Here is a 25,462-nt window from a genome sequence, read left to right on the forward strand (position 1 = left end):
GTTCAGTCAGGAGCTGGGATGTCAGGCTAGACCTGCTTGGCCTCAATCACCCCTCCCCCTTCCTCAACATGCCCTACAGGGGAGACATATTGGGGACCTGAAAACGGCAATGACATCGGTAGAGTATCCAGGCTGATGTTGTCCTGCTCGACTCTCACCCCCAGAAGCCCCAGAGATCTTTTTTCTTGGCCAACATCTGTCTAATCTCCAGATGGGACTGTCACCTCCCCCTGTCCAGCTGCTGGAGGTAAATAGGTTATGTAGCTACTTATGCTACTCAGATCGAGAGGTATAGGGAATTTATCAGAAGAAAAGGAAAGTTAATTACTGTGAATTTCTCTCTCAAAAGATTGGGAATCCTAGATAAAATCTAGCATCTGACAGAAAATGAAAGGATGGAAGAGCTCTGTCAGGCTTCCCTGGAGCTGAACATTTAGAGCTCAGTGAGGTCATCGCTCGAAATAATCTTGAAGCTGATGTGGCCTTGTTTCACTTTGGCGGTTGGGCCACCCTTCTTACGCAGGTACAGGGACTTTAGTTCACGGCAGTCACTGGGGTCAGCATCCAGGATAACCTGGCCCAAGAACTGATCACAGAACTTTCTCTTGTTCCATACCTGGAGAGACAAGTCAACAGAGTGAAGGTGAGTAACCCTCTGTGACACTGGACTCTGCCCCTGTGGCATGTGGAACCTAATGCTGGACTTAGAAAGGGCTATTTAAAAACCAAGGACTTTTCCCAAATACTGCTCTGAGTAGGGGAAAAGTACCTCAAAGAGCAGAGATGAAAAGCAGAGTTCAGGATCAAACTTGGCAGATGGTCAGAAGCAGTAAGTCAGGGGAACACAGCCAAACCATAGTGATCCATCCTGACCTAGCAGGTTGAGGGCCATGTCAACCGGCATATGCTTCCCTACATGGGAATTTGCTGTGCCTATGTTAGCATGTGAATCTGACAGCATGTGGGTTTCTAGACACAATGAAATATGTGGAGGAGAAGATGTTTAGGATGGACATTAATAAAGAAGTCAGTGATTGTGCCTAGTGGGAGGTATCTGAGTACAAAACAAATAACCCAAAATAACCCTTGCTCTGTATCCTAGTCATCTGTGATGCACTTGGAATCATCTAGTATCTAGTAGTGAATAGGAGCCACTCTGCTGGTCCCTGTTCACATCCTTACCTGAACTATAATAGGAATGTCAGTGGTCCTTCTGTAGAAAATGGCCTGGGTGTCAAAAATGGCATGAACGGTGTTCTTTTGGACAGGAGAACGGACTTCTTCCTTTCCACACTTGATGATCAAATATGGGTTTACAGCTGGAACAAAGTAACCGTTATTTTGAATGCAGTGATGAAAAGTCCTCTTCATGGATAGTCAAAATGATCTCACTAAGTCTACTCAGGGACTTTTAACATAACACCTGGTTAGTAGAATGACCTAGGACTTTGGTGTCTACTTTCCTTTTCTTTTCTATATTTTATAGAAGGATATAAAAATGAATACTAGATAGGCCTCCCCCAAAGACTCTTATATCCCATTTTCTCCTGTTTAATTGAAGTATAGTTGATTTACAACATAGTGTTAATTTCTACTATATAGCAAAATGATTCAGTTTTATATATATATATATATATATATATATATATAGCCAAAATGTTTGTTCGGGTTTTCTGTAAGATGTCATGGAAAAGCCCAAACTTTTCTGTCAATCCTTTATATATATATACATATGCATATATATATATATATATATATATATACACACACATATGCATATATATATTCTAAATATATATATACATATATAATATATACAATATATAATCCTTTAAATATTATGTATATTTATATATTTTATGTATACAATATATATACATTATTTTTAACTATTCTTTTAATTATAGTTTATCACAGGATATTGAATATAGTTCCCTGTGCTCTACAGTAGGACCTTGTTTATCTATAGCCCATTTTCCTAACTTGGTTGACAGCCATTCTGACTTTTCTACACTGAAAATACCACTGGAGAGACTCATCTGTGACCATCTTTTCTATTCATATATGCAGTAAGTGAAGCTGCATTTTGCTTTCCCAAACACCCCTGCATTTCTTACTTTCATTGTCATACTTCTTCTCCAGGCCCTCAGCACTATGCACTGTGATCTGGGTGACAACCTTGGGGTAGCCACGAGCCAGATTCCAGCAGGACATCTTGGGCATGTCCATAGTCAGCTCCCTGGAACATCAAAAGGAAGACACGTCATCCATGACAAATGCCCTTTGATGAGGAGAAAGGCTAGCCAAAGCAGACCTTGTTGTTGAAAAACATGAAATGCCAAGGGGCCTAGCCCATTTCTCCCCAGACATGGCTTATGTTTTATGGGTATGTTTTCCTTTCCCCTTGCTTTAAGGTCCAGAAGATAAAGATCAGAGTAGGCAGGGCTGGGGTGAAAAGGTAGCTTTGGTGACCCAGCACTCAGAACATAAGAGAGATGTAATGAGGAGGGCCAGCTGTTTAAGAGAACAGAGAGTCAGCCAGAGAACAGAAGATAAAATATAAGCGGAAAAACTTAGGCTATAGGCTCGTTCTCCTTAAATGGCAGCTGAGAGCACTGAAGCCCAGACATCAACGGGGAATTCCTCACAAACCACCCCTTTTTGAGACATAGTTCTCCTGCCATCATTTCAGTTAAATCTGACTTGAACAACTTGGCCCTCTGAGTATCCATCTAGGGGGAGAGGGCCAATGGGGTTAGGACTTGGAGGCAAAGCCCAGAATAGGAGTTGGCAAGGCTGGCCAAGGAAACGGCACCTGAGCTGGACAGGCACTTCACAGAAGATTCTCAGGAGGAACTCGCTGGTACGGCCGTGCTGGAACATGGTTGGGACCAGCACGTAGTTGCCCTTCTTCAGGTACTTGCTCAGAAACACGGTGCGTGTGTCGATGTAAGTGGAGGTCCCAGCACGCTCCTGAATGTAGAGGTGGTGGAGGCGGAATTTGCGGTTCAGTTCCACCTGGAAGTGCAAGAGAAGGAAATGCTCCATTGCACTCATATCATAGTTGTTTTTTTTTGTTTGTTTGTTTGTTTTGGTTTTGGAAGATTCTAGGTCCTCTTGCTAGCTTCATCCCTCCACCTTTATTAATTCCCTTAACCCCAAGGCATTCTAATTTTGACGCTGTTTGCCATTACTGTCTCTGCTCCAAAGGCCCATTCTTACCTTGAAGAGCTCAAAGCCGATGATGTAATTGTCAGGTCTTCCCATGCGGCGGTAAGTGCGCAGGTCCTTTTGCTGTAGAGACATGATGACCTTGTGCTCATCCTCTGGCACAGTGAAGATGTACTAGAGAAAAGAGGCCACCAAGGAGCTTAGTTAACTCACTTGTTTCAGCTGGGTCAGCTCAAATGTCAGGGCAGAAAACTCTACCTCTCGAAGCAGAGACTTGGGTAATGTTCTGGGCTTTGCCACTGACCAGACAATGAAACCTTGGATAATTCATTGACTTGCTAACTGTGGATTCTAATGTTTGTTTCTCCCTATGGCATTCAGCAGGTGTTGAGAGACACAACTTCATGCCCAGGCGTCTGATTCCAAACAAGGTATGCTTTCTTTTAATAAATTATTGGTTGGGCTCTTGGTCTTTTTTTTCCCCCAATTATCCCCTTATTTTTTAAGTTGTACATAGGAAAAATCAAGAATCTATAAAGACAGAAAGCATTCTTGCTTGACTTAACCGGACACAGCAGCATTCCCCTAGGTAGCCTCTTTTTGCCATCCCAGATGTGTGACTTGTGGGAGGGGTTGGATGCAGTTCCTTGGTGAATTGATGCTCTGCTATCACTATTATAGGGAAGCTACAGGGCTGTGTTGGAGACTTTCCAAACATAATTTGGGGAATCATGCCATTGGGAACTGGGTCTAAAAGGCCTCCTATTTTTCTCTCTGCCTCTGTCTCTCTTTATCTCTCTCTTTTTCTGTTTCTGTCTCTGTTTCTGTGTGTGTGTGTGTCTTTCTTTCCCTCCTAGAAGGAAACAGGAAACAGATGCAAAATCATAGGTTCACAAGGCCCCCATAGATCTATCCTGTGAAGACACTTGAACACTGAAGCCAAAAAAGCCCATTTCATCAGTTTGGTATATGTGCCTGACAATTAAAGCATTTCCAGGTTTGTAAATGAAGGCAGGTGGTAATAGGAGCTTTCTTCTCTTTAGGGACAATTAAGGTAGAAGGAAAGGAGAAAAGTATAAGTTAAGTAAAGCAGCCCACCAAATTTAGTATCTTTCAAAATGGCTGCCAATGAGGTTCATGGAAAGAAAACACTCATGGCTAAGGCTGCAGTACAGTCAGAATTCTTGTCTCCTGTGGGCTAGCTCATCAGCACATTTGTGGATCAAAGCATCAAGGTTATTATAGGTTCAGGCTTTGGATGTTTGTAAATTTTGCTTTGAGGTGTGCCCGGGGTTGACCTCTAATGTGTCACCTGGCATAGCATTGTAATGGGAGACGAATGGAATGGGTTCATCAATATGGTAGTGATTCAAATCCTGGGAATAATGACCTGGGATTCTAGATGAGAAAACGGAGTCATAATGATGGGGTTCAGGAGAATCACCTGCCTGAGAAAGAGGACACATATAGTAAGTGTCCACCCCAGGGAGCAATTAGGCAGTAAAGATATAAAAAAGAACTGAGAAAGCATCAAAGAGCAGATCCTCTCTCTCCAATGTAGGACCATCACAAGGAAGCAGGGAGTGTCAAAGCATACCCAGCAATAGAGCCAAGAGAGAGGCAGCCAGAGGAGGTGGCTTGGATTTGATAATGTTGCCAAATCACATCTCTGCAAAAAGACACAGTCTACTGTGCTTTACAAGCATCTGAGCCCATCCCTCTTCATCTTGGTTGATGAATATTATACAATAGTGGCCAGTAGGAGAATTGATGTCTCAGAAACATTCCAAGGTGAGACCTGGCTTCCTATTGCCTTGATACTGAAAAATGAAAGTGTTAGTTGCTCAGTTGTGTCTGATTGTTTGCAACCCCTGTCCATGGAATTCTCCAGGCAAGAATACTGGAGTGGGCTGCCATTCCCTTCTCCAGCGGGTCTTCCTGACCCAGAGATTGAACCCAGGTCTCCTGCATTGCAGGCAGATTCTTTACTGTCTGAGCCACCAGGAAAGCCATATTGCCTTGATAACTTTAAGACAAAAAGATTTTGGTTCAAACCTGGGGGTTCTGCAGGAAGGTATCACGGTTGTTATAGCAGCCTCCTGAACGATTCATTAGGGGATCATCATTCACAGTCCAGCATCCCACCACCGACTCCAGCTCCTTGTGGCCAAAAAGTGGGTTGTTCACATTGCGGCAGACATTGAGTTCATGGAAGTTGCGGCAAAAGTCCTCTAGGCTCATCCTGAATGGAAGGAGTGCAGGAGAAAGAAATGAAGATGGTACTTAATACCTACCCCTGCAGTTCCATGTGAAAGCCTCAATTCTCTTAGTAAAGAAAACTTCTCACCAAAACTCTCCATCATCAGACATGACAATCCCCAGGTTCTTGCGATCTGCTGCAGTCAGTTGTTGCCACTCTTCAGAACTAAAGACAAATGAACAAAGGGATAAGCCAGGATGTTTGCTATTGACTTCCTACAGGAAGCAGGATGCCAAAGGAACAGAATGCATAAGGATTGGGACAGCTTTGTTTCACTGCCAGCTAAGTCAGACTCCATGCCCGAGAAGGACCCACAGATGTCACTAAGCATTGACAGCCCACTAGTAGCCTGAGGGATGGGATTGGGAGAAAGTATAGGGTTTGGGGGATGCAGCCATCAAAGTAGAAAGCCACTCACATCTCACTCCAGGGGCCACTCCATTCCTGTCTTCCCAAGGGGTTCCTCAGACGAATCATATACAGCTTCTCAGTACTGAAGACTTCCACAAGTCTTTCTCCAAGGCGGATCTTGCGAATATCAGTCATGGTGTAGGTATGGCCCTTCAGCAGACCCCAATCAGTTTCAACTTCTTGTTCCTCCTGGTCAGGAAACTGAGAACAAAAAAACATACATAAGGACACAAGAATTGGGAGAGCCAAGGCTTGGCTCCTCCTCTTCCTTGATTGGTTTACATCAGTATGGTTGAAACTAGTTCTCTTATGTACATGGAAATGTGTTCCTGCTGCCTAACTTGACACAAAGCAAGCCAAGGAAAAGAAGCAAATAATTTAATATAACAACTCAAACAATACAAATGACCCATGGTAGTACATTGATATGAAGAGCATCAAAATTTCGTGGGACTGGTTAATTCTTTGAGCAAACAGCTATAACCTCCACATTCAGGAGCACAGGTAGGAGGAATAATTTAGCAGAGGCTATTTATATCTGCTTGAATGCTGCATTGCCAGGTTGGAATGACTGGTACAAAAGGATGATATGTTAAATATCCTTAGCCTCTGCACCAGGGCTCAGTGTCTATTGTTAGCTTTCTGAGTTTCACAGTGGCTTGTCTTGGATCTCCAGGGTTAGGGTCATGTTCCACACTGTCATGGTCTCCTCCACCAAAAGTGAGTAAAGAGTAGTTCTGATGAGTACAAACCTCAATGGAGCAACAGATCAGACCTCCTTTGGTAAATGTCTTGTACAGTTCTTTAAACAGCTTGTACTTCTCCTCAACAAGATCAGTGTATCTTCCCTTCTGCATGTCAACAGTTTCAGCCAATGTGCCAGTGAAATCCACAATGATATCACTGGTGGTCAGACCATCAAGGGCTTCATAACAGCCAAGGAGCCTAGGGGAAAATATGCAAACTTATCTTTGAAAAATTATTTTTCCAGGTCTAGGACATCTTGTTCCCTCAAAATTAGAACACTCCTTGCACAGTCAGTTCTTACCAGCTAGCTTTTCTCTATGCACAGAAGGAGAGAGATTTTGAGACCATAGTCATATTTCTAGGCTTAGGCTATGTTGATCTAAGTCCACGTGTGAAACTTCTTTCTACCAGTAAATATTAGACAAGAAGGAAATCTGAAGCCATAATGTCATGTGATCCTTAGATAAGCCTCAGAAAGGGGGCATCTTTCTGAGGGAGCAGTAGGGGTTTAATGGAAATTGGAACAGCTTATTTCTTTCTCATCTAGAATTATGGAGGGCCAGTCCCAGGTCCAAAGCAATGCCTTGGATCTGCCTGACATCCCACCCAAGGCTAAGCTGGGAGAGCATGAGTCTGAGTTCCCAAGGATGAATATGACCTTCCTTCCCTTGTGTAGCCTGACCACTGACTAGTCAACCCCCCGCCTCCTTACTTGGCATAAGCTTTTTCCAACAGGGCATTCCAAAACTCATTCATGGAGGTGGAGAAGGAGAACACAAGATCTCCATTGATGGTGGGCAGCAAGTCATCAATCACCACCTCAGTCCATTCTCCAAAATGCCAGAACCGGAAGTGAAATATCCCAGCATATTTATCTATTTTTCGAGGGTCCCATTCCTGTTCCTTATAGTTGGGGATTGTCTGGAAACATAAGAACATTCAATCAGTCAACTTTTATTCACCAGACCATATCCAGATATTGAGATTACAGTTGACTTCTGGAAAATTCATGGGGCAACAGAAAGCACACCAAATACATTTGGCTTGGGTTTAAGTTAGGAAGTCCCTGGTAGGGCTTTTTTTCCCCACAATTTTTGCTTCCCCAGTTCAGTTTTGCTGAGAATAGTATTACCATGCTTGCCCTGAATACACTCAGGATCACAGGGGGCAGCAAGTTGTGGCTTAAATTATTTCCCACAGATAATCTACAAAGTAGATTATGAGAAATTGTCTACACAAACATATTCATGGCTGCATATTCAGCCCTATAAACAAGGCATTTTAAAAGGCAAAAATTATTCAAAACACAAGGCCCCTTTGCAGATTCTATAGATGATAGATTTTATTCACACCTTGAATAAAATTACATTTTGGAGAGTCTCCTTTTAAAATTCAATTACACTTTCAGCTTCTAAAATTGTTTTTCTGAAGCAAATGCTCTACCTTTGTCCCAAATCAACACTTCATTGCCTTGAACTCTGCCTAAATGTCATAGGAAATTTTGTACTCTTAATGATTTATTAGAAACTTTTCAAGGATATATTTCCATCTTTCTCACCTTTTCTTTTATTCATATCTGTCAGTGAATTCCTGGCTCCCAGTGGGCTTTTTTTTACCCCAGTTAGGTACAGAGAGTGTAAGTATGCAGAGCTACTGAGTCAAAGTACTGCAAGTGGACAAAAGATCAACTAGTATGTGTGACAAAGCAAATAGAGCAAAATGTTAATGGTGGAACGCAGGTGAGTCAATGGATGCTGACTGTAAAAATCATTCAACTTTCTGTATTTGTGAAACTCGTCATAATAAAATGAAGGAAAATCACCTCCAATCATGAATACTTCTGACTTCAGGAATTAAACAAAGAAAGTTACGAGCTGACTTTTCCTAAAGTTACTAAAGAAGACAAGAAGGTAGAAGCCAAGTGAGGTCCTGCAGAAGGAAGAATACCTTTGTCCAGTGACACTCCTGAACAGCCAAACAGGAAAATGCAGAGACCATTGGCTTGTGCCCCAGTCTCCCTTGGGTCAGCTGGTGGTTGCTGATGTTGCCCACAATCAGACGAGGGTCATCGCAGATGTCCTGTGGATACAACAATTGGTTCTAAGAATCCGAGATGTGTTTCCCATCAGACAGTGTGAGCTCAGCTGCCCAGGACAGACCTCAGAGATGAGGTAAGATCAAAAGATGACCAGGACTTCCATGGGTGGGAGAAAGGGAAGGTTGTGGGGTTATGAGAACAAACACAAAGCAGTAGATCATCAAGCCACAGGAAAAGGGTTATGTGAGGGGGTGGAAGGAGAGAGTGAGAATGAGACAGGATGAAATGTGCTGGTGCCCTCAGACATGGTTTTTGCAGCAGCGGCCAGCTTGTAAAGAGGAGAGCAAGGGATTAGCACATTACATTTTGATCCTATTTGTCAGGATGAGATTTCCTGAAGTGCCTGTACTTGGAAGGGTGATTGCATTTAAAAGACAAGGTCTGATGGAGGTGGACATTAATGCTTCTCCCTCTCTAGGAAAATTAGTTAGGAGACCTTATATATGAAATCCATTCCTAATAAAAAGCAAAGGCAACAGTGGTCTCCATGGCAACTAGATTTCCCTACATCCTTGGATGAATACAGATGGCAGCAGCACTAATAGCAGGTGGTAATAGACTGTTCTGAGGAGCACTTCAACAGACACTCTTTTTCTCCAGTGGATGTTCCAAGGGACGCTGAACAGACTGGCTGCAGTATTTGTTAGGGGTGTATGTGTCTTTCCCTAATATATCATTAGCTGTGCCATTCCCACTGCAAGGAGGAAAATGAGGCCCAAATAATACAATTACAACACAAAGTAATAGAGTCATTTTCAGAGTATAACCAATGCCTGAAGGAAAGATCCCCACATTTCCCTGGTGGGAGGTGGAATAATTTGAATATCAGTGGCAATGCTCAGGTTGAAGCCTTAAGAATGACTAGAGTTAGCAATTGGACACAGGAGTGGTACGGATGTATAATGAGTAGAGAGACAGGCATGGACAGAAGCATAGCCACATACATGACACCATATAATTGAAGACACATTTGTGTGACTCAGAGTATCAGCCCTTGGAGACTTCAAAGGCAGGAAATACCAATGAAGTCTTGGGTAGATGGAGACAGCTTCGTGGAGGAGGCCTTTGGCCAGTACCTTGACATTCTGCTTACCCAGCAGAAATAAATCCTAGTCTCAAATGGAAAGAAAATCTAGACATATATCCTTTAAACAATTATTAAATAAACATCTATATTTTTCTGGTTCTCAAAACTCTTTTTAATGGACATAATTCTCTTTGATGAAGGGTCTGGTCTACAGAATGAAACATTCCATATATTCTTTAAAAGCCAAAATAACTCTGGAAAGGAACAGACATTCTGGGCAAGGACAAGACCAAACTGAAGATTAATTGGTCATTCTTTTGCCAAAAGGAGAGAGTTAGGTGGGTTGTTAACTTTGTATTTTCTGGCCTTTTTTTTTAGGTGTCTCATCATTACTTTTTTGTCTTAGAAGAAGACAAAATTTTTTCATGAGTTAGGAACTGCCTGTTTTTTTCCACTTATGGAGCATAGAGCAGGTGTGTTGGGTGAATTCAGTTTTGATATTCTTTCCCTTCTGTTTGTTCCTTTGCCCTTTCTAAGATGAAACGAAACCCAATTTTTCCTTTCTGAGCTATGCATTACCATTTTATGCAGAGCAAGATGAAAAGTTATACCATGATTTCCTGGACTTAGATAATGCATATAATAATTTCCTAGCATGAAAAATCAGTAATGTGAACACTGATATGTGGAAAAGTGTGCTTTTAGGTTATTAAGGCAAATTACTTGCTGGTTTTGTGTAGAGTTATTAGTGGTTGTGGTCACATTAGTCTTGAATTTCCACAAGGCTTTCATTCATAGCAGGGATCTAGGCTCAGCAAACACTTTTGGCATGTCAACTTCTATTTAAGACCTAAAGGATCATATAAATAAGCAAAGAGATATGGAAGCAGAACTCAAATAGAGGCACTGTATAATTATTCTCTTGTTGACTAATCTGAAGGTAATTATTTTATATACAGTGTGTGTGTATGCGTGTGTGTGTGTGAGAGAGAGAGCACATGCATGCATTTGTAAAGCTATGTGTAATCATGGGAGAATATATATTTGGGCAAAAAAAACCTCTCACCTTATTTTCCATTTCCTCTCATAAACTGGCCCATGCCCCAGTTTTACTTCACCACTCTTCATACATGATGGGTGGTTATTTAACAATGGGTTTAAAAAAATAAGTTAACAGTCCATAGACTGTCAAGCCTGAAAGGAATTTAGAGACTATTTAGTCAACCTGTTTATTTTACAAATGAGGAAACAGGCTCAGAGAAGAGCAGTAACTCACCCCTCCTGGCATTCAGCTAGTTAGTAGACCTGGGATTAAAGCTTTAGGTTCCTCACATACAGATAAAGAACCTCTAAACATCAACTAGTCCATCCTTTTTCCTTTAAGTTTATTAATGGCCACCATGTAAAAGATAATACTGTGCAGTTCTTCAGGGGTGGAAATACAACCAGTTCTCTGTCATCCATCCCAGGGTTTTATGTCTCTGCTTAATGCTCACCGAAAAGCTCTCCCTCATTCTGGAAGACTGGCTTAAGACGTTTTAGCTTTTGGTTCCAGGCTAAATATAATATTACCAATGAGCTTTAATCTCCTCAACCTCATCCACTAAATATGATTCAAACTCTTATTTATGTCAGCACCATGATGTGAAACATGGGAGAACATTTTTATCAAGCCACTTTTTTTTTTTTTTACCTCTTTAAGGAAGTGAAAGACTAGAAACAGCTAAGGAGGTAGAAAGGGTAAAGGGTAATGAGCCAATGTAAATCTACAGCCAAGTGGACTTTATGGTGACAAATTTGAAAACAATGAAATGGCTTCTTATTGCATTTTCCCCTCGATTTGGACAACTGGGTATAATTCCTGTCGGGGTAAGGAAGAAAGGCTGGAGAAATTTTCCTGTAAGTCAAAGCTGAGATGCAGAGTGCAGATGGGACATGTTAGCCCAAGCTCTGCTGAAATGGTAGGGAGTGGAGTTGGAGGAGAGGTCACAGCTCACACAGTCACATATTTGGGTGGCTTGAGAAGTAGGGAAGATTGCTGAACCCCTAATGGTTCCCAGCTGTGTTGGCGTACTCAACATGATCCTGGAACTGGGCTGTTTGTCAAGGCAAATCACTTCTTAGCAGGAAAACACACAACTAGGAAGTCAAGCACCAAGAGTAAGTCTAGGAATGTTCTCTGCATCCCAGAGCCAAAGCCTTCTACAAGCAAAGCAGCATCTCTAGGAAATATGTTGTCTTATCTGAGCACTGAAAGACGCTCTCATTGTCCTCACCTCGTCTCCCCTCCCAGACTCCTCCGGGTCGGGGGAGAAGGGGGCTTACCATTATAAGCTTTGGAGCCCCTCACACTCTATATGGCACTTACCACATCCACATGTTTAGTGATTTTTTTTTTTACACAGGTGAAATTTGCTGACAATAAACACTGAGGTCCAGGGTAAACCTCAAGAACCACAGTAAAGTGAAAGGCTGCCTAGAAAACCAGTGGCCAGAAGAACAGGGGTACTTTCAAAAGTGCTACAGGCTGTCTAGCAGTCCTGTGGGGCTGGGGTCAGTGTGGACACTTAGAAATGAGGCTAGCCCTGTAGTAGGTACATTACGAGTAAGTCTAGGATTCTAAGTCATCCTGAAGGGCCCAGGGTTGCCATTCAGGATGCAAGGGCTTTACCAGCTAGTTCAAGCAGTTATCTTATGCTTAGAAAATTGTACCATCTCCAGACACAACATGTAGGTGGACCTCCTCTCAGGGGCCAGCTCCTCTGCTCAAGGAATTCACTTTCCTGGGGAGTTTTGCTTCTGCATGAAGATCTTATCATCAGTAAAACATTCTCTTCTTTCCTATTGCCTCCAAGGAAAATTCAATATGGAGCTGTAGAATAATACCTTAAGTTGAACTTCCACTTTCAAACTGGACAAGCAAGTCAGTACAGAATTATCTTCTTTAAACCTTCAGACTACTTCAAGGAGACTCCAGGGGTAAATACTAAATTGCTTTATTGGGAAAAATTTGTGTATCTGCAATGGGAATAAAACAAAACAGGTACATGCTACAACATAGATGTTCCTTCAAAATATTATGCTAATCAAAGAAGCGACTTACTTTTATGATTCCATTTTAAGGGAAATGTCTGGAATTGGCAAATCTAGGAATGGGAAGAGAATGTTTTACCAACAGAAACCAAAAGTGTATTAGTGATTGCCTATGACTGGGAATAGGAGGGTTTTACTCACTGCAAATGTACACAGTGGATTGTATTGGGATGATGCAATTGGTCTAAGACTGGATCGTGGTGATGTTTACATAGCTGTAAATTTTTAAAAAATCATAGCTTTGATAAAGTTTCTAAATTTTATGATATATAAATTATACTTTACTAAAGCTGTTAGTGTTTTGTTTTTTAATTCAGAATCTAATATAAATAGGAAAGATGGTAAGAGTACGGGCCTATTCAACTCCCTTTGATTGTGCCAACAGCTAAAAACACTTAGGACTATTCAAGTAAAGGGATGTGATCTCCGGGAAGAAAAAGGAATTCATGAGCAGTCTAGGCCCAAACTACACTACAAAAGTGTTACATTCAACTGGGTGTTGGAAATTTCTATTAGCACAGAGAGATATGTTTCCTCCTTTACTGGTCCCTCATATGTAATCTGGGCTTCCCTGGTGGCTCAGTCGGTAAAGAATCTGTCTGCAAAGCCGGAAACATGGGTTCAATCCTTAGGTTGAGAAGATCCCCCTGGAGAAGGAAATGGCAACCTACTCTAATATTCTTGCCTGGGAAATCCCATGGGCACAGGAGCCTGGTGGGATATGGTCCATGGGGTTGCAAAAGGGTCGCACATGACTTAGTGACTAAACCACCATCACCACCATATGTAATCTACCACCGAGGCTTGTGTATTCAACTTCTAAAATCTCCTCTCCTCCTTTTCCTTCCGTTCCTCCCACCTTTGCTTTAATACAGAACTTCATCAGCCTCTTCCCATACAAGGTAGTAAAATGGCCCCCAGGGAGGGTACTCCCTGGTGGAAGACCTGGGCAAGGTCAATGGTAGTGGAGGGTGAACTCAAAACTTGACTAGGAGAGCTAACAGATCTTGTGCAGGTGCTGTGCCTTCTCCCACCACTGGCTGTGCAAATTCCTACAAGGTCTTGCTCCATTTTAGTCGGAGATTAGTTGAGTCTGACTCGAGGACACGATTGTAGTAGGGTATGAGTCAGTCAGGAAAAAAAGCCAGAGGCGGGTTGGAGGGGAGAGTGGCTGGAGGGAGCTGGAGAAGAGACTTTCTGTGGGAATTTGGTGGTTAGATTTGAGCCTAAAAATCCTACCTGCCATTTTAGGATCACATGGTAACTCAGTAGAACTCAGCTCTTTGAATTTTCTAAGGTCCAGGAGGACAGGAAAGCCCAGGAATACAGGTCTCAGGGAATATACCTGTGTACCCAGGAAACAAGGCCAGTAGCTGGGGTCATTAGACCAATGGAGGCCTTAAGGAGGAGGATTTTCCTCTGGAAGATATGGGCCAATAGACTGGCATCGAACAATTGCAAAAACCTTCTCACAATCCCTGTCCATCTAAAATGGCTCCTCAGGACACAGCAGAGAAGTGGCAAGCGGGATAAAGAGGAGCTCAATCCTGCCCTAGGATGGTGGGGCTTGACTGCAGTTGGTTGGTTCAATTAGCAGTGATGTTTACAGACATGGAGGCTGTTCAAGCCGGGAGGGGAAAGAGACAGAAAATATCAGGTTAATCGTGCTTCTTCCCTTTCAGAGTCTTCAAAAAACAACCCTGCTTGCCAACGAGGCAGTGAGTCCAACGACCCGTTGGGTCTTTCTGAGCCAATTTAGAGAGGCCTAGGGCTGTCTCTCAGCTTTCCTAATGGGAGGCCAGAGAACTTTGACGTGGTTCTTGACCACAGGCTTGGCCTCCACTCTGACTGGAAACTACTCTCCAGCTTTTTGAAGATTCAGATGGTGGTCCAGAGCTTTGTTTCTTCCCCTACTCCCCCCCCCTCCCCGCAAGAGGCCCCCTCCCCAACCACTTCAATCCACCATGATCTCCCCTTCTTCAAAACCCTATGTTGATTTACTGTCTGTATGCCTAAAATAGCATTTCCTCTATCCAGCATTCATTTATTATTTAACTCTTTGCTAGCTCAGTATCTATCTCTTCAGCTATAATGGGAGTCCCTCATCTCAGATCTTGTCTGTATCTTGCATAGAGGCTGGCATAGAGTAAGTGCTACATAAATATTTCTCAACTGACTCTCCCTTTGGGCTGAATAAAGACTAAGCTCAGAGTATGCTCTCAAAAGAGAGGGTATTGGTCAATTAATGGATGTGCAGTATCAACATGGTGAGGAGGAATGTGAGAACTCACTGGAGGGAAGCTATGTATTTTATCAAAAGACACACAAGCAAATCTATGTTCCCTACATGGCAGTGTAGTTGAGTAAAAACTAATATAGGCTTTGGAGTCAAACCTGGATTCAAGTCCCAGCTTGTTAGCAGTCTGAACCTGGGAAAATTCTTACCTTCTTTCTGAGACACAGTTTCTTCATCAATAAAATGAACATAGTATCTACCTTTCTTTTTTACACTGGGAAAAAAGAATTATATCAAAGTGAATTTTTAAATACCTACCTTGCCTTGCTGTTGTTGTTTAGTTGCTAAGTCATTTCCAGACTTTTTGTGACCCCAGGGACTGTAGCACACCAGGCTCCTCTGTCCATGGGATTTCCCAGGCAAGAATACTAAAGTGGTTTGCCATGTCCTCTCCAGGACAGTGTGTCTCCTGCATTGCAGGTGGAGTCTTTAACCACTGAGCTACCAGGGAAGCACCACTTACCTTGCTAAGCCATAGCAAATTAGTATGACATTTTAAAAAATGTATCGAAAACTCCAAACACAGTATTTGGGCAAATAGCAGCCAAGTGCTATGATCCCCATTTCCCTTCTCTTTCTGACACTCCCTCACCTTCGAAGGAGTATTGCTTACCTCAGAGGCAAGATGGACTATTGCCTTGGTTATTTAAGTTTTTAGGACTCAATCCACAGAATTTGAAAGATGAAGGCAAAGGACAAAAGTCTGAGCCAGGAAAGAGTGGGGAGGATGTGTCTAAAGATGGGCCAGTACAGGAAGCACTGCTGGTTTGGTTCACAACTGGGGAATGGCTTCATGTTGGCTTGTGATTTTATGGCCCATCAGATCCCCTGCCACTCCTCCGGAACCTCACCCCTATTCATTATCCCTTCTTTCTTCTGAGTCTTTAACCTCTTCTACTTTACTATTTCCTCCTTAGCTTATAAATATGTTCAAGTCTGTCCTATTTGTAAAAGACACCCTCCCCTAGAAAACCTCCCTCAATTTCCTGCTTTCTTTTCAGCTACTTCTACCCTATTGACCTCCTTTATTTCATAGACAGTTATCAAAAAAGAGTGATGGCCCTGATTATCACCATCCTGAGTGGCTCTCAAACAGCATATTTCTATTTTCTTCATGTGTTTTGGGGGAAAAAACTTACCTCTCTCTATACTGAATGTGTGGGTAATGAATTCTGCTCATGTTTTCCAGATTTGTTGGTAGGTCAGTGATCTACAAGGGTGTCAATAACTGGAGGCATAGAAACCCAGCAGGGGTTGTAATCTTTCTTCTGATGGAGAAAACTTCTCCAAGTCATATTCTCAATGGCTATCATACTTTATGGGCAAAAACAGAGACATGCCTTTGAATGATCTAGAAGACAAGCAACTTAAAGTGATCCATGTGTCTTGGCACCCCCTGGTGGCAACCTACATAAAGTGAAGTAGCTCATGCAAGAATCCCTTTTAGGAGTTCAAGTTGTGGAAATTGACACTAAAAAGTGATAGCTTGTTCATTGAAGAACGCAAATCTTGAGTTGCTGACTGAGATGGTTCCACAATAATGCACAGAAAGGTGTAATCATGAAATAAGATCAAAAGGTCTTCAGGATATTGTGAAGGTCTACGAATTTGCATTTCATAACAACCCTAAGTAACCTGTATACCTGGTCACCCACTTTGGGAAGGAGCCCAGATTGAATATCCTTCTATCTTGGTAGACTCTTTAGATTTAACCAGGTTATTATTTATTCTCTAAATGCGATCATCCTATCATTTTATAGATTGACCTCCTGCTCACATAGGACTTTTGAAGGGATTCTGACACTTGCTTTAGAGATACCATCTACAGATGCTCCACAGAGAACCATAGTAACTATTAATAAGTGATGAGAGAGGTACAGTCTTACTTGGATCCCACGGTGCTAATAGTGGAGGATGCAGATGACGATATCTAAAGAGCAGCAAAGAAGCCTCCCTCCCCCAGTTCAAACTCCATCTTGTTCCTGTTGAGTTCATTTCATTTATGCTCACTATATAAAGAGTAAAGAAAAGGTAAAGAATCTGCCTGCTATGAAGGAGACCAGGGTTCAATCCCTGGGTTGGGAAGATCCTCTGGAGAAAGAAATGGCAATCCACTCCAGTATTCTTGCCTGAGGATCCCATAGACAGAGGACCCTGGTGGGCTACAGTCCATGGGGCCACAAAGAGTCGAAAACGACTGAGTGACTAACAAGCCTATATAAGGAGTTTTCTCCTTACTGGTCTGAGATTATCTTGAAGTTGCCATGAGTGGTAACTCAGTAAAGAGATGAGAGTAGAGCTTTTTGAGTTACCATATTTACTCAAATGAACTTCCAAAAGAAAACAAGAACAGTATCTCTCTCTTTTGGTTCTTTCTAAATTATTAAATCTGATACAATGTGATTAAAATTCAAAATTCCTCATGTTAGAGTCAGAAGCCCATATCCATAAAACTTCTCATTATAAAGTTGTCTGCTGGGGATTTCTAGGGCAGTGAAAATATTCTAATATATAGAATTATGGATGTATGTCACTATACATTTGTCCAAACCCCTAGAATGTATACTAGGAGTGAACTCTAAGGTAAAGAATGAACTACATGGGATAATGCTGTGTCAGTGTAAATTCACCAGTTGTAACAAAAGTACCACTCTGAGAGGTAGTGTTTAAATGAGACATCTCTGCACCTTCTTCTCAATTTTTCTGTGCTCTAAAAACATAAAAAGGATACTATGTTATAAAAATTAAAGTTGTCTGCTAAATTGGTCTATACGCAGTGGGCTGTATGAGTGAAATAGTGAATCAAGTAGAATTATGATGAAAGAGATCAAGAGGGAGACAGGGATTGAAACCACAAAGTTACCTGGGGACGTTTCCATATCACCTTTCCAGGAAGCAGTCGGTTGTAGAAAAGTGAATCGTTCTCAGGCAAGAAGGTTGGATCACAGAAAAGTCTACCATCCCTGATGCATTCCTGCTTCAGTTCCTGGTACTTCTGGTTTTTGAAGAACTTCAGAGGAGGACCCATAATGTCAAACTAAGTCTAGAATGAGAAAATTGTTGTTATTGAGGGAAGAAGTTCTCAAGTTTTTGAAAGATTATCTGAGATTAGACCAACAGATGCCATCCCAGTGATTTATTCCTGGATCTAGGCAACTTGAGTTTAGCTTTAGAGGAGAAGTCACCATTTTCAAGGAAAGAAGATCTCAGACTCTGCAACAAATTAGTTTGGGGCTTGGAGTAAGGCATCCAAATCATTTCCAGGTCTCTGTTTCCTCATCTGTCAAATGGGTTAATATGCACTTTAACAATCTTACTGGAAAAATAGATAATAAATGTTAAGATTGAGAGTTAAACATGAGTCATTATAATTTAAAGGGAAATCTTCCATTTTCCACTGGCAGAGACAAGTTCAATCACAGAACAATTCCAAATTTGAAGAAAAGGGTAAAAAATAACTTTAGTATGTTTAGAATAATTTGGTGCCTCGAAGGGCCACACACTTTGTGCTTGAGGGGGAGAAAGAGCCCCTTTCACTTCTAACAAGCCCTTTTACACAATTCCTTTCCTCTTATCATTAAAGAGTTCCGCATTATTACTGGCCAGGGAGACTAACACAGGAAACAGAGCTCAGCAGATGGCCTCCAAAGACAAGGAAAGATAGAAGGTTTGCATGTGTCTTTCTTCTTAAAAGTCTAGTGTGCAATCATTTGCCTGCAATAAAAGGCAGACTCTAAAATTCAATTATACTAATTCGGTAAACTATAGATTCTTATCCCTTGGCAATACACTGTTGCTTTCTTTTCTGAAAAAAATAATCATGGCTAAATAGAGAATTAATACAGTGGCTCTTTAGGCAATGTCTATCAGAGTGCCCCACACTCAGATGTCCCTAACAACTGGTTTTTATTATGAGGGTAATTTGAAAGGCAAATTTGATTTTAAATAGCAGGGTTTTCCATGCCTTTTCATGATTCACAAAGATATATTTGTAGTGATTTTAATGATCCTCTCATGACAGTCAATGTTTAAATGTGCAGGGATGTAAAATTTATATGGCACCAAATATTTCAAAAATTTATTTTAAGGGTAACTGTGTCTACATTCTGTGATTACATGAGAGTTGAAACAAAAAAATCAGGCTAAGGTCAGAGTATCTGCTAAAAAATGGGCCAAATTTGGCGGGAAGCTAATTAGCTCTTTCAAGAGTATCTGTGTAGTAGCACAGTTCAAAACTTAGTTAATAATGAGGCAGTTGCTATTTTATACAAGTGTAATATTAATCAAACCTCTTTATCTCATTTTGTGTTCCTTCAGCATTACTTTGAAATGCCTTACTGGTGAAGAAGTCTCCCTATTTGAAAACCATAAAAAATCTTTAATTTGATGTTATTTGCAACCTCCAGTATATGTAAACAAACTTACCCTTTCTCTGAAGCCAAGGACTAAGAAGCTGAAAATAATCAGTCTTTCCACCGGTACTTATTTATTGGCAATTATTTTTCAAATGGAAGGCTATAGGACACTGCAAATACCAAAATGTTTTCAGTCTTCAGGTTTAAGTCTGTTTATAGGCTTGAAATATTAATGTATATTTCATTGTATGTGAAATCCTGGATGGTATCAGTAATACTTTTCTGTTAAGCAGCATCAGAGCCAATCTGAATGTGTGCCCAGGTTCCCTTCTGGAGCCTTTTACAAATGGATCCCAATTTTCATGTGTGTTCAAATTTATAACAAACACTACTATGCGTCTTGGTTTTCCTGGAAGGTTGGGTGGATTGCCAGAGGCTGGGGACCACAAATGGGGGGTCGTCTGGGGCAATTAAGATATTTAGTTTGCTAGAGCCTCCTGGTCCCTGAACATTTTGGATAAATGAGTATTTCCTGTTCTTGGGAAGGCCCTCTGCCCCTGCCAGTCTCCCTTTTTAGTCGGTCAACTGGGGAGGCAGGCAGGAACCTGCAAATGGAATCCCCATTATATCAAGAGGGCCTGTCTACAGACAGGAATGGCATCAACTGAAAAGAAAATCAAGTTTAATTTTTCAAAACTGGTATGATCCCAGTTGACTTTATCAGAGGCAGGATGTACAGCTGGTGCAGATCATTCAGGCCTTTGAGTGAGGGCACAAGTATTCTGGAGGAGCACAGGAAATAAGGAAAATCAAGCTACCAGCCTCAACCTGACTGGTTCTGGTTAGAGTACAATTGTAGTCCCACGTCCTGTTGGACTTGCAGACTAGAATTGACCCCAATTTCTGATTAAGCAGCAGGAGAATTATATTCCATTTGTTGTGACCTTGGTTTCTTTGTGCCTCAATTTTCTCATCAGGGGAGTGGGGTTATTTATCCTATCCTCCTTACTCCGTGGCTGTCCCTAATGAGATGGTTAGTGTACAGGTTTTTGAATACATAGAGAGGGCTCCATAAATGCAAGATATACACTGTAAGCCCTCTCACTGCCGGGCACAGAGCTAGGCACACAACCATCAGGAAATATTTGTAGAATGGATGAATGCCTTATGGAGAAAATTCATGTTTGTGTGGCAAATTATTGCTTGATGGGTGCATTTCAGCTCATATTCCCTTCATGGTAGCTCAGTTTAGTAGATGTTATCTGGGTCCTTCATTTTGTATCTTCAGAAATGGCTGCTCAAACAAGGAGCAGCTAGAAAATGGTGGCTCTCTGTAACACCAGATTTAGTGTACTGACTTTTATCACACCACACTGCTTCCTTTGCTCACTGCTTTCTTAAAGAAGGCGTTTTGTTTGTTTGTTTGTTTGTTTTTAGCTCAGATGAGGAAAACCCTCCAAAGCAAACATGATACCTAACTTTGAGGCACTCTACCTAGAATTTATTGCCGTGGTGAATATTGAAAAGGCCCTTTATTTCCATGGTTTGATAAGCATGGGAAAATCTGAACCCTTCACATCCCAGGGTTCATCCCATTGCATCTCAGAAAACTTTCAGAGACTCAGAAACTTGAATTGGGTTCATCATCAACAACTTGCCCTGTCAGGGCATAAGAGAGTGGAGAAGGGAATGTTCCTTCTTTGCTAACTTGCTGCATCGAGCTGTGAAGCCAGGGAGCCTCTAGGTTAAAGACCACATATAGGAAAGTCTGTAAACAGAATCAAAGCTGGGGCTGCTTTGAATATCAACGAAAGAGAGCCTCCAGCTAACGAAGGGAATGAAGGGAACGTTAGCATTAAAGAAGAGGGACCTTGGGTCTCAGAGGGCTAGTATTATGGGAGGCTGGGTGAAAAAGAGTGTGGAGTTTTGTATTGAGATAATCGTCTTCAGCAGTTCTGTTTGAGCAGGGCTCCTCCACACCCCAGGGTGTGGTGAGTTCAGAATTGCCAAGGGAAATTGAGGGAGCCTGCCACGTAGAACACGAGGTCGCACTTAGGAAAGGGAGCTTTTGCTGCTCCCTGGACTGGAAAGCTTGGGCAGCTGGACAAACTCTTAAGAGGAAAATCACTTGTTCTTTACCTGTGGGTCAGCCTTAGAATAGAAACCAGATTTTGCTCTAAGAAGTGTATTCTTCTCAGTTTATTCAAGAGTGATGATCTGATAGGAGAAATCCAGTCTGCGGTTTATAAACTGGTTTTGATTGGGATGAGTGAGAAGGGAGGGTAAGACATTTAAGGAAAAGAGAGAGGGAGGGAAGGGGGCCCCCAGGGTGTTGTTCCTGGCTGGTTTCTCCTTTTCCCCCAGTTTTCCCCATGTGCTCTACTTGGGGAAAATTTGGAGGTCAAAGCAATTAGGTGTTTTCAGAGCAAACTGAACACTCAAGACTTGACTCTGCCCTGACATGAAGTCACAGCCACTTTCAGCACAGTGGGTGACCCCTTATCCTCACTCCTGCAGCTGTGTGGGATGAGAGAAACAGGGCTTGGAGAAGGAGAATTAATAAAAATCCAGCATCCGCATGTTATACAGAAGAGTGTGTTCCGGGTCTACACAGGCAGAGGCATAGCCACACCTGTGGGCACACGTCTGCTGTGGGGAACATATGGCTGTTCTGATTCAAACAGTTGGCCAGATATCCTGAGGTCTGAAGTGTTAGTAAGTGTTAGTCGCTCAGTTGTGCCTGACTCTTTGCGAGCCCATGGACTGCAGCCCACCAGGCTCCTCTGTCCATGAGATTTTTCCAGGCAAGGATACTGGAGTGGGTTGCCATTTCCTTCTCCAGGGGATCTTCCCAACCCAGGGATTGAACCCAGGTCTCCTGTGCCGCAGGCAGATTCTTTTACCGACTGGGCTACAAGGGAAGCCCCCACAAAAGTCGTATGACCCAACCTTATATAGGACACATCTACTCTGCCCAGAGAGAAGACTCTGTTCAAAGAAATTCCAAGAAAAACAGAAAACACAATTTCCTTTCATTACATTGTTGCAGACCTCTATCAAAAAAAAAAAAAAATTCAAAATCCTAAAAAGAGCACAGGTAGTCAGGAGATCCAGTGTCAAGTCCCAAATACCATCATTTAGTGTAAATAACATTTCTGTCCTTTAGTTTCCCCATAAGAGCAATGGGACTAAAATAGCTGCCCCATTCACCTCAGGGTGTTATTGGGGACAGCTAACAAAATTAGGAATATGAACGTGCTTTTTAACTATTACGGAGAAAACCAATGTAGAGCAGTAGTATTAGGAAACACTTGTTTTGAGCAAATCAAATCTCTTTTTTGTCCTTATTGGGAAGTGAGGATATTTAATCACATATAAGACACTCACAAACATTCAAAAGACCAATGTAAAATGGCCCCTCTGCCTTTTAGTACCTCCCCTCTGTTCCACCTCTCCATTCTGGCTGATTTGCCCCCCTAACCCTTTTCTCCCCCTCTTGGCTTGAATAAGCCCATCCTATAATTCTAATTTTACAGCCTTTCAGAAACCTACTTTCAATTTTTCTAGAATGTTACACTAGATGGACTCTTAGAGGTAGATTGCTTAGTCCAATTCCTTGCTTTTACAGGGAAGTAAAGGGACTTGTCCAAGGTTACACAGTTAGTGACTAAAACCTGGACCTCCTGACTCGTCTTTTTCTTTTTTTTAACCACAGTTTAAAAAAAAAAAAAAAAAGCAGAGGCTGGGGGAGCATGCAAACACAAAACCTCAGGACATTGCTTGTGAAAATGTGTATTGTCCTCTTCTTACGAGAATGCACTTAGGAGTTTTGTTTTTGAATTGCTGTCAGAAGGTGAGATGATTTCAAATCAAGGCTAATCAAAGAAACACTGTTTGGGGGTCACAAAGGGGCTTTTTCTGCTTTTAATTTGGGGACTGAAAACTCCCAAGGATACAGAAAGCCTGCTTTTTAACCTATTCCTGACGACACAAGTGTTTAGACTTCTCCCTCGCCTGCTAAGGACTCAAGGATAAAGAAAGAATGCTATTCAAATCCAAAGTATTCATACAGGCACACGCGCGTGTGTGCGCACACACGCACAGACACACAAACTGCAAGAGGAATGCCAGTTAGCCGTCCCCCATAGGTTCTTTTTCTACATTCCTTCAGATTATAAAACATCCTTAATGTCACAACAATGATTAGCAAATGAGATATTAGGCGATTTTCGATAAAAACATTAATACAGACAAGGGATACTTTATCTTGAAGCCAGAAGTGACTGTCAGAATGGCAGAACCTGCTGAATTTTCCTCCGTGCTTTTCACTATATTTCAAGCTCCAAATCCTCAGAACTAACTTTCAATTGCAATGCCCCAGTCCCTTCTCACCCCAGCCTGCTCTGGTCAAGTGGGCCAGCTGAGCCCCAAGAACAGGGCAGTTGAGGGTTGTGGAGAGAGCCCCAACTGAAAATCAAAGTTTAAACCAATGCAAAAATCGGAGGAAAACAAAACCAAGGCTATCCTAAAATTGCCGAGATCAACCTGTCACCAGGACAGGAGGGTCCCAGCTCTGCAGACAGGAAAGACCTTGCAGCCATTCCCTCCTGCGCTGCAGTGCACCGTCCAGGCACCCCATTGCCAAGGCTTAAAGACCTTGTGCACAGAGTGTGGCTCCAAGATTTTGCCTGCGTTTCAACAATGTGTCCATGGTTGGGGATCAGCAGAAGCTAGAATAAAGCCCTGACAATGTGGTCTCCCTCCTACACTAGCCTCTCAGGAATGGAAAAAACAAACAAACAAAAAAACAAACAAACCCTGAGCAGATATCACCAGAAAAATATCATGGTCAGACATCCACAATTACCCCCTTAGACATACCAAAAGAAGCAATCCAAAATTCCATTAGTTTTGAAGTTTTCAAACTGTTATTATGCACACATATTCAATCCAGACAAACTGTAAAATGATAGCTGTGGAGTTTACCTATAAACTCAGTTATCCAGCAAATAAGATTGCAGGACGAGTTTGTGAATGTCCGCTCTCCTCACCTGAGTTATCCCAGGAGACTCGCTGCTGCTGCTGCTGCTGCTGCCGCTGCTGCTTCTGCTGCTGCTCTTCACCAGGTAACCTCTACCAAGTCTGTCCAGTAAGTGCGGCTGAACAAAGATTCTGGCTTTCTTAACCTGAAAACTATTTGGGCTGTACCAAGCTCTGCTCACAGGGGGAGGTGCCCTGCATTAAATTCAGGAGACTTGGCCCCGCCTAACAGTCAGAAACTGATCCTGAGTCATGAGGAAAATCTGGAAAGTGCCCCTACCAGATGTGCAAACGGGATGCCCACTCCAGATCCACCCACCAGAAAACTGAAAAACAAAAAAACAGGAAAGCCATGTTTGAAAGTGCTTTCTGTTCCAAGGAGAAAGAGGACTTTTCAGGGAGGGGTCTGAGAGATTTCTGGCTTTTCTGTCCCAAGGTTAAGAGTGCAGACCTGAGCATGACTCAAGGGAGGACATGGAGAGAAAAATCTCGAAGTGCCGGCAACATTCTGGTGGGCTCAGCTGCAGTCCCAGCCCTGGTACACGGATCTATGTTGGTGATGAGCCCTTCAGTGAGTGGGTGGGAGTGAAATAGGACTTGGTGTGGCACAGGGAAGAAAAGGTTGTTTTGTAAAGTAATAAGTTACCTCTGGCCAAGGGCAGAGAGAGGGTAACAGCAAGAGGAAAGCGAGTGGAGTTTGATTCCATGGCAGCTGGAAGAAGCCTAATTTCTAGCAAAGGGGCTGTGGAGAGTCTGCCTGGCCATGTTCTGTGAAAAGCAGAACCAACAACTGGGTTTATGCTGCTGACCAAGAGGCTTCGGGGAGATACTCAGAGCCCTGTAGATACTGTGGTGCACCCCAGCTAGGGCCCTATCCCCTGAGGCATTTCCTGGGCCACAGTTCCAGGGACTAGATTCTCAAGTTTTCTTTGTTTCAATTTTCAGAAAGGGTGAGGGCTCCATA

The 25,462-nt window shown here is 42.3% G+C and overlaps 1 protein-coding gene across 1 annotated transcript; it reads right to left on the bottom strand.

The window, feature by feature from the left end:
* Positions 1-24,657, bottom strand: CAPN6 (calpain 6). The gene is made up of 13 exons (NM_001192231.1): positions 24,510-24,657; positions 17,967-18,146; positions 8,537-8,668; positions 7,302-7,510; positions 6,595-6,787; positions 5,850-6,043; positions 5,519-5,596; positions 5,227-5,413; positions 3,223-3,345; positions 2,816-3,018; positions 2,118-2,239; positions 1,183-1,319; positions 1-616 (listed from the first exon to the last, which is right to left on the bottom strand). The coding sequence occupies exons 2-13, from the start codon at positions 18,129-18,131 to the stop codon at positions 434-436; spliced, it is 1,926 nt and encodes a 641-aa protein (NP_001179160.1). The 5' UTR covers positions 18,132-18,146; positions 24,510-24,657; the 3' UTR covers positions 1-433.
* Between the last annotated feature and the right edge of the window lie 805 nt (positions 24,658-25,462).

This window comes from Bos taurus, chromosome X (genome assembly GCF_002263795.3).
Source record: "Bos taurus isolate L1 Dominette 01449 registration number 42190680 breed Hereford chromosome X, ARS-UCD2.0, whole genome shotgun sequence".
Lineage (NCBI taxonomy): Eukaryota > Metazoa > Chordata > Mammalia > Artiodactyla > Bovidae > Bos > Bos taurus.

Coding starts and splice junctions, on each gene's coding strand:
- CAPN6 (NM_001192231.1), bottom strand. CDS start 18,131: ATGGGTCCTCCTCTGAAGTTCTTCAAAAACCAGAAGTACCAGGAACTG. Junction 8,669..17,966: donor TGATATGGAAACGTCCCCAG/GTAACTTTGTGG, acceptor TTGTATCCACAG/GACATCTGCGATGACCCTCG. Junction 3,019..3,222: donor TCGGCTTTGAGCTCTTCAAG/GTAAGAATGGGC, acceptor TTGCACTTCCAG/GTGGAACTGAACCGCAAATT.